Here is a 9,123-nt window from a genome sequence, read left to right as displayed (position 1 = left end):
TGTCTACACTGGGGGCTAGGTCAGTTAAATGTGTTGCTCAAGGGTGTGGATTTTTCACGCCCATGAATGACATACTTATACGGACCTAAACTCTTAGTGTGGACCACGCCTCTGTGCATGGCAGGTTGGTGCAGGGTAATTCTACACCCCAGCTTGCCTTGAACTAAATGTTCATGTAAACAAGCCCTTATGAATTCAAAATTTGTTTCCATGACTATTTTCTGATATTCACTGGAGATTCTCTGTTTTTGTGAACGTTCTATTTGCAGAGAATGACAACAAACATGTCACAAAGGCTGCCAAAGCAAATTTGACTAAAACCACAAATGAATATTTGTGGAATTTTGTGTGTGTGAACACATGTTATATGCAAAGTTCTACTAATAACCTAGTGAAGAATACAAGAGGTGTAGAATTTGTGTAACAGTTGTGACGGCCTCAGACCAGAAGGCGATAAGAGAGTGGGGGAAGGCAGGTGTATCAGTCTCAGGATGAGCAGGTCCCTGTTCCCTGGATAGCCAAACAGGGGCTTCTCCAGGCCAATTGGGACACCTGATGCCAATTAACCTGTTAAGGCCATTAGGCTAATGGAGACAGCTGGAACCAATAAAGGTCCCACTCATATTGTTTAAAAGCTCTCCTTCCAGTTCCCTCAGAAAAGCCCCGGTGAAAGGAGCTAGAGGAGAGGAAGCATTGCTGAAGCCTGAAAAAGTGTGAAGGGTGAAGCTAGAAAAGGGGGACCACTCTGAAGTGGCCTAGGGAATCAAAGCAGTTCCAGTGGCGATGGGGAAGCTGCCAACAGCTGCTACCATTAGGGTCCCTGGGCTGGAACCAGGAGTATAGGGTGGGCCCGGGTCCCTTCCCACCGCCCCCCATGCTCTACATAGATCCCCTTGAGAGGGGAAGCAGGCCTTGGTCCAGGCAGGAGGCCAAACTGCACCTACTAGGTCAAGGGATCAACAGAGACTGTGGGGTATTCCCCCTTTCTACCTCCCATACTGGCCTGTGATTAAAGTAGCTCGATAGGCTGTGACCCTTGCCACTACCCTGAGAAAGGGAGGTCACATTGACGGCCTTAGCAAGCTTCTGAGGCCACTGAACCTGCCCGGAAGCGCAGGACCCACCAACCAAGCGCAGGCTCGGAGCTTTGTCACACAGTTCACTTGCAGTGTACTAGAGTGTTGTGGTGAATGGGCAGAGGTAAAACTCTGAATACAAAATAGAGCACCCTTTTCTAATACTAAATTAAATAGGACAAATTTTAAAAATAGTCTTATAAATGGTAAATGATTTAATCTAGGATAGAATTTCTACAGCAAATGGCATGACTTTGTATCTCCTTTCTATTTCCTAGCATGATGATGAAAAGCAATAAATAAATACATAAAAAATAAAGACTCTCCAGACCTCATAGTATTCATCTTAAGCACACAGACAGAAATAGAGATATGCTCCTTTCAAACTCTGCTGACAAAGGTTGCAAAAGCTGCCAACAGAATGGCCTTTGATTCCCCCCCCCCCCCCCCCAAAGATATAAAAAAAGGAAACAATTGATATGTTTAAATTGCTTTATTTTGGAATCCATAAATATTTGTTACTGACAAAAGTGGAAAAATCCTTAAGACCTCTAAATTTTACTAAACTGATAATATTTTTGTTTACAGTACATATAGAATGTGCTTTTACTGGTAAGTATAACAACAAGAATAATACAGAGAAAAACAGTCAAATACTGCTCATCTTGAAGCTTATTTAATGGTTAACCAAGAGTCTGTGCAAAGTTACAGATACAAATGTACTTTCTCATCAGTACTACTGTATAATAAACACGGAATCCATAAATTGGGCTAAAGCACAAAAATGTCCACCTAACCCCCTCTTAGGAAATATTGTCCCCCAAACTAAAAATATTACAGTAAGAAATGTCTTTCTTAGAGCCAAAAAATTCTTGCTACAAAATTTCTAACCGATTTACGGAATGAAGGTTGTAAGAAGCTATTACAAAGCACATGGGCAGAACTTCAGAATGTCTTGGCTCTCACATTTCACTGCTGTCGTGAATGGCACCAACAGTGAGAATTTTCACACATAATGAAGAGCACACAAGAGACACAAAATGTCATTTCTCTAACTATTGAGATAGTAGATCACTTTCAGATTTACATAAATATATTGGAACAGAATAATCCCATCTCTGTTCTAGCCTATGGGCTTTCAGCAGGTCAAATGTAGATTTTTTTTTTTAGACAGTCAGATTTAGAACTAACAAGGATATGTCAGTTGTAAGCCTAAACCAGCTAAAGACAGCCTGCTAATTACACCTTTATGATCAGCTTGTGAACAAACAACATACAAATGGCTATTTTCTAAGAAACAGCCGGACACAATTATTGCTAACAACACTTTTTTTAATGAAAATATTTAATCCAACTTTTCAAAACTTTCCCATAGTTTTACCTCCCCAGCACATGAAATCTACATGTATTAACCAGCTTTCAGTGTAGTTCCTCCTTCCAACTCTGTAGAATAAATCTGAAACTAAAGCTAAGACGAGCTAGTCCTCTGCTACATAAACTGAAAATGGCTAATCAGTCACAAATTAGAACATATACTTCCTCTACAGTTAAATGTTACCCTGTTTCATGAACCTTTGTTTGTTATGCAGAACTTTTCCCAACTGCTGGGAACTATCTCCCTTTTCCCTGGGATGATTCTGCTTGTATAGAGTTAGCGCCCAAATCCCATCATGTTGCACATTTCGGATGTGGACTGTTTTGATATAATACTATGTATCTGCAGCTGTGAAGCCCAGCTTCATGGGCCTGTCATTGCGTGTGGTCAGGAAAGCAGAGCAGTAAGTAGAAATTAACTCTGGGCAAGGAAAGGATATCTTGTATCTCAGTTACCATTTCCCACCTCACGCTTCTCCACACCCCTGAATCAGAGTGTCGTTTAAAAAAGGAACATTAAAACGTTGGACAATATGGTCATTTTTCATTAAAACACAATTTGGTGCCTTTAAAACATATCTGAAAACATTTTCATCAGCTCTGATGAAGTTTTAATGTGACATGTGGTTCATTAAAAATAGTTTCCATATTTCAAAGACTGTGTCTATAGATCTCAGGAGACAAGATTGTTACAGGGTCAGTCTGAATTCCGGGGTTCCCCAATGCAACTCACTGTTGTATAATACTGCCCGGGGCATGCAAAGTCAATACCAGCTTGTAGGAAATGCTATAAACCGGGGCATACTATGCATACCCTTTTCTCCTCCCCACATGCATTTTGGGAACTTGGCACTCTGCAGATGCTTATGGCCACCCATGGCTAGGACGGGTAAGATTCATCATAAGTCAGATCTATTGTACTGAGGAATCTGGACTGCACTCTGCTTTCGTCCTGAGGAGAGGGTCAGAAGGTGGCTCAGACCTGGGCAGGATGGAGCAGGGAAGTTGAAGCATGTGTGAGAGCTGCCATAGGGACTGCAGCTGGCTAGAGAGAAAATGGACAAGTTACAGGACAGAAGTAAACCAGTGGGTTATTCTGTGAAGCTGTCCCACCCAGCACATTCTCCCTCTGAATAGGGTGACCATATGTGGACTCTTGCCAGTCCAGACACGTCAGCACATCATCTTCCAACCAACAAATAACAATGCTACTACTAATTATAATACTTTGCTCTTCTGCATTGTACTCGGCAGCTCTCAACGCACTTTGTAGACATTACTGAATTAACCCCACCACACTCCCGTATTATTCTTCTTCTCATTTGGCTAAAGGGGAGCTGAACAAAGCATGGGGAGGTCGCACTGCCAGTCACTGGCAAAGCTGGGACTAGTCCACCAGCGTCATTGTGACTCCCAGCCCCAGACCATGCAGCCTCTGAGTGACAAGCCCTCAGAAAGAGGGACAAGGAGGAACTCAATCCAATCAAACAGTGGCTTGTGCTGAACATTGCTGTGCTAGTTACCTGCCTATCATGCCACACAAGGCAAGTCACACAACAGAGCGGTGTCCAGAAGAGATATGCATTATCCAGTGCAAGAAGCATTCTCAAGAGAAACTGCCAAACCTTGCTTTGATGGTGACTGCTTCCCTGAAGAGAGTGTGCATTGAAGCGTCTGTTGATTGCTCCTGTGGGATACATCAGCTTCACCCAGCTGCATGGGTGAAAGAGACAGGGAGAGAGGGGCCAGAATTTCTTTGGAAGATTATTGCCCAAGTAGGACAGGCAGAGGGCCTGCAACCTTTGTGAAACAGAACAGATGAAGCTCTGCAATCAAATGGCCTGGAGCACAACACAGCATCTGTGAAGAGGACTTAGGAGAAGAGGTTTGGTAGCTACACCTACTCCAGTAGCTCCTTAACTCATGAACTGAAAATGGAAGCAAAGAATGGAGCTCGTGGGAAAAGAGCCATCCAGAGAGCTGTGCTTGGCCATAGAAGAAGAGAGATGAGTGTCCTAACCCTGTGTCTGAGTGTCCCACACTGAGCCCTGCTTCTCCCTACAGATTGCTGGAAACCAGGCCTGTATTTCCCCTCACACTCTGTTTACAGTGGAATGGCTCCTGGTTTACACTGGAGTGAGAAGGGAGTCAGGGTGTGATGTCCTGTGTCTTGAAGCAAGTCCTGGGATTTCCCAGACAGCTGCTGTATCATGTCTTCTACCCAATGTCTACCAAAACCTGATGGGCCAAGAAGCTAGTAGGACTATATAGCCTCAGCCAAGGCACCACCATGGGCACCTTGATTGGTGGATCGCCGAGCTCCACTGATTGGTCAAACCATGCTATTTAAGGCAGGAGGAGGAACAGGAAGTTTGTCTGAGCAGCAAGGCGATTTCCTGTTGTGGCTGCATTGGCCCCTACTTGTGCCTGCCTCCTGCACCCGACCCTATTCCTGCTCCACTCCTGCCTCATGGCTGCCTTTGCTCCTGTTCCCACCATGCTTCTGCTCTGTGCTTGATTCTTGCCTCTCCTCCAGTTCCTACCCTTGTGCCTCACCGCCAATGATCAGTTACCATTCTTGGCTCCTTTCCTGGCTCCTTCCCTTGGCTCCCTTCTGACTCTGGCTTGACCCTTGGCTCAGACATTTGGAATCTAACCTTGGCTCTGACCTTCAGCTTCAATCCCTGGCTCTGGTAACTGGCCATTGACTCTCGTGCTGACTCTCGTCCCATTTCCCCAACCTGGATACCTTCTCCACCCACTAGTCCTGATTCTTGCTCTGACCACTAGGCCAGACTGCCTACATCCTGGTCCATAATGCAGAGCTCCACAGACTCTGTGGTCAGCACCTCCCTGTCAAAGATGGCGGCAGCTGCAAACAGCTCCATTCAGTTCGGAATTAGCCCTGGCCCTCAAGACATGGGGAATCGGGGTGAAAGCTCAGGGGCATGGCTGTTTCTGAGAAGTGTCCACATCTGAGGGGCTGAGACTGGGCTGAGGAGGTGGGAGGGGAGCGTCAGTGGAGAGAAAGGAGCGAGGAGCTGCTCAGAGTGGCTGTTCTTCTGTCCCCTGCGGGGGCCATGGCAGAACGCTATACAAGCAGGGAGAGGACACGGCTCAGGGAGGTTTTAGCCCTGAGGGAACATAATACAGGCACCTAGACCAGGGTGACCCTTGGTTGTTCCATCCCAGCACAGTTTCTGTCAAACAAAGCCCTGTACTCCTCGTCACTTGACTCCCTTCCCAACGTACTGAGCCCTGGGACCTAGAGACTGGGTCAAGCACAGCCCAGATTGGGGCAGGCAATGCCAGGGCCCTTGAGCATTGCAGCATGATTAATGTCAAATGGGAACAGGCTCCTCACTAAGGTCTGCCTTTAACAGCCTACCCAAGGAGAACACCTTCCCACTGCCAGCCTGGCACCACGGGACCCAGAGTGCCTCAGAATTAGCCCGGGGCTGGGATTGGAGCCCAGACAGAGCCTGGGAGCATCTCACACCATATGCCGCTCTGCAGGGTGGGAGCCAAAGCAGCGTTAGGAGGGGTGAGATAAGTGGGGGGGGAGGGGAGAGACTCGCTAAGGGGAGTGTGGGGGAGGGGCCAGTTACAGGGTATGTGGTGGAGGGGCAGAGAAAGGGACTAGTTAAAGTGAGTAGGAGAGGGGCCATTTAAGGGGAGTGTGGGGGAGGGGCAAAACCAGCTAGTTATAGGATATAAGTAGGGGGCATTTAAGGGGTATGAGGGTTATGAGGAGGAGCAGCAGTTACTGAGTATGTGGGGCTAGTTAAAATGAATAGGAAAGAGACCAGTTACAGGGTCTGTGGGGGAGGGGCAGAGAGGGGCCATTTAAGGGGAGTGTGGGGGAGGTGCAAAGACAGCTCGTTACAGGGTAAGAGAGGAGGGGCCATTTATGAGGTATGGGGGGAGGGGCAGTTACTGAGTATGTGGGGGAGAGGCAGAGAGATGGGCCAGTTAAATTAGCAATTATTAAGATGTGTATTTAAAATCTGAAGTCATTCATGATCTTATCCAGGCAGGGGGCTCCATTCTGCCAGTTGGGAAAACAACATATGCTTATGTGATGGGAACTGAATATGCGACATAATGAGCAACTGTTGAAGGGTCATTAACATGGCCACGGATGCCATCACTTGGAGTGGGATGCTGACCTGCCTTTCGCAAGCTCTGAGATTCCTCTCAGTGCACAGAGGTATGTCCCAGTTTGAATTAGTTCTACAGAACGTAAGTACAGACTGAAATACAAAACACCTCACAAATTTTGGACCCATGAGTCTATTTTTGAAGGAATTTACAAATACTCTGTATCTAATTAGCATTATACATCAGATATACAACATGCCCATTTAGTATAATTATGTTGGATATATAATTTATGCACATGAAATGTAACTGTCTGCTCAGACGATGACTGGAAAATATCCATCTAGTTTTGGGTTAATAGACAAACTTTTCTGTCTGTATCTGTTCAAACAGATTTAGCAGAGGGTTTGCCATTCCTCTGAAATGGTGAGTCCTCAGTTGTCGCTGAGAGGAATAATTAGGCTCAGAAACAGAGGTGAGGAATTGGACTGGGATGAGATGTTAATAGGATGGTGAAATCGTGGCTCCAGTGAAGTCAATGGGAGTTTTACTATTTCAACAGAGCCAGTGTTTCACCCAAAGTGCTTTTTAGCAATGTAATGATGGGTGAGTTTTGGTGCCTCCGGCACCACGTTGGCAAGAAGCTGAACCAATGAAATCCCACCCATTTTCTATTTACAGACTGCAGAAATTAGGATGAGGGCAGAAAGGGCCTAACGAGCATTTCAGCATAATTGTGCTTATTGACACGTCAATCCCACTACTTCCTACACTGAGAGAGCAGGCAAGTTGTAGGCACTATTATATTTCTGTTTTATGAGTATATTTAATATAAACAAGACTTCATTTATCAGCTAGGCTAACTGTGTCACTAGATCTGACAGTCCTCTAGTAAGCTTTGACTTTTAAATCAGGAAGAACAACAGCTACTTGGGGGACATCCTAGCATCTAATGCTTGACTGTGACTATTAGCAGTCAAGGGCAATATAAGTAGTCACTGAAAAATTCAGTACTGGCCAAAAAGGCTGGTGTGAGAGATGGTGACAGGGCCCCACCCTGCCAGGCTAGGATGCTGCAAACATACCGTGGGCTCTGTGAGACTTGGCGCAATTTGAAGTTTAAAAATCCTAAATTCATAAAAACAAGTGAGTTACAGCAGATAAGCCCTTGGAAGGTGCCGCCTGCTGCTATGGCTTTCTTTGACAGAAACTGGCGCATGTTGGGGATTCTCTCCAATTGCCCATTTTTTCTTCTTATGTCAACAATATGAAAATGGTTTTAAAAACAATGCAGATGTGACTGTCAGAAAAGTCTTTTCGGACACTCAGTTAGAGGTTATCTTGGCCTGTAAGGCCACTGCAGTTTGGGGTCCTGGGGTCACACCAGTCCTTACTGATTATCCACAATGCACAGTGTCATATTAAACAGTCACCTCTGTTTTGCTTGCTGTGCGGTAATGGTGGTGGTGTCCTGGGATATAATGCAGTTGTTCCACTGTGTTGTGCCGTCGGGAGGCGAATGCTTGGCGCTTGGCGGAAGTTTGGTTCATACATAAGGTATTGTACAAGTTATTTGAGGCACTGGGATGGGAGTGCATCTTTGTCATCCTGTAGCGATCCAAGACAGGCGTAGAAACAAAGACATCTGTGTGTGACAATGCGCGCGACATGGACTGGTCTGCGAAACCCGTGCGCTCCGGAGAGAGCAGGGGGTCTTGGGAATGGAGGCGCTCTGCAGACAAAAGCTGTTCATCAGAGAGGATCCGTTCATAGGACATGCTGAACTCCTCGGGCAGGACCCTCTCAGGGGACAGCACCCTGTCCTGGGACATAGCCCGTATGGGTCGGCGGGGCCGTTCTCTGTGGTTGGTCTGTTTCTGAGACATTTGGATGACATTGAGAGGGAGGGTCCCTCGTGCTGCCAGATCAGGAAGGTGTCTCCTCTTCATGTAATATTCATCAGCTTCTTTGTCAGCTGGGAGGGGAAAAGAAGGGGAAACAGTGTTAGGAACAGCCGAGGGTGTGGTCACAGGAGGGAGAGCAGGGATGGTGTACAGAGAACAGCGCTCTGGAACAACGCCCCCTGGTGCACTAGATAATGTCTGAGGCAGCACAAACATGGAGACCCATCAGGACTTTTGTCTTATCCTTCAGACATTTAGGCATTGCCATAGACATCGATAGCACTGTGTTATCAATCATGGAACTCAAGGGTCTATTTGCACTGTGTGAATATGTATGTATTACACATGGATACAGCGTACATCATGTGTATACACACACAGCCATACAGGGACAGTGGGGACATCAGTTCATACATGAGTTACTGTGTGCTATATCACAATTTTAACATGTCACACAATGAACCCCATGTGCTGAATCCATGTCAAAATATCGTGTGATTTGTAGTATTACCAGGTCACTGAGAATTCGAGCTGGTTGGAAAACAAAATTTCCAGTCTGTGGGAAATTCTGACATTTAGACATTTTCTTTTGTCCCGAATTAGAACAAAAAGCTGAAATTTCCTAATTGAGCTTGAAATAAAAATAATAAAAATTTTGTTTCAGAAAC

The 9,123-nt window shown here is 45.8% G+C and overlaps 1 protein-coding gene across 4 annotated transcripts in view; it reads right to left on the bottom strand.

The window, feature by feature from the left end:
* Positions 1 to 1,554: 1,554 nt before the first annotated feature.
* Positions 1,555 to 9,123, bottom strand: part of SHISA6 (shisa family member 6) — a 399,954-nt gene continuing 392,385 nt past the window's right edge. For all 4 annotated transcript variants that reach the window (XM_048817850.2, XM_048817851.2, XM_075119373.1 and 1 more), the window contains one exon: positions 1,555 to 8,526. In XM_048817850.2, the coding sequence (XP_048673807.1) occupies positions 7,973 to 8,526 (554 nt within the window). In that variant the 3' untranslated portion in view covers positions 1,555 to 7,972. The remainder of the gene's footprint in view (positions 8,527 to 9,123) is intronic.

The sequence above is a fragment of the Caretta caretta genome, chromosome 14 (assembly GCF_965140235.1).
Source record: "Caretta caretta isolate rCarCar2 chromosome 14, rCarCar1.hap1, whole genome shotgun sequence".
Lineage (NCBI taxonomy): Eukaryota > Metazoa > Chordata > Testudines > Cheloniidae > Caretta > Caretta caretta.
Note: the sequence above shows the minus strand (reverse complement) of the source record. Positions and strands in the feature narration are given on the sequence as shown.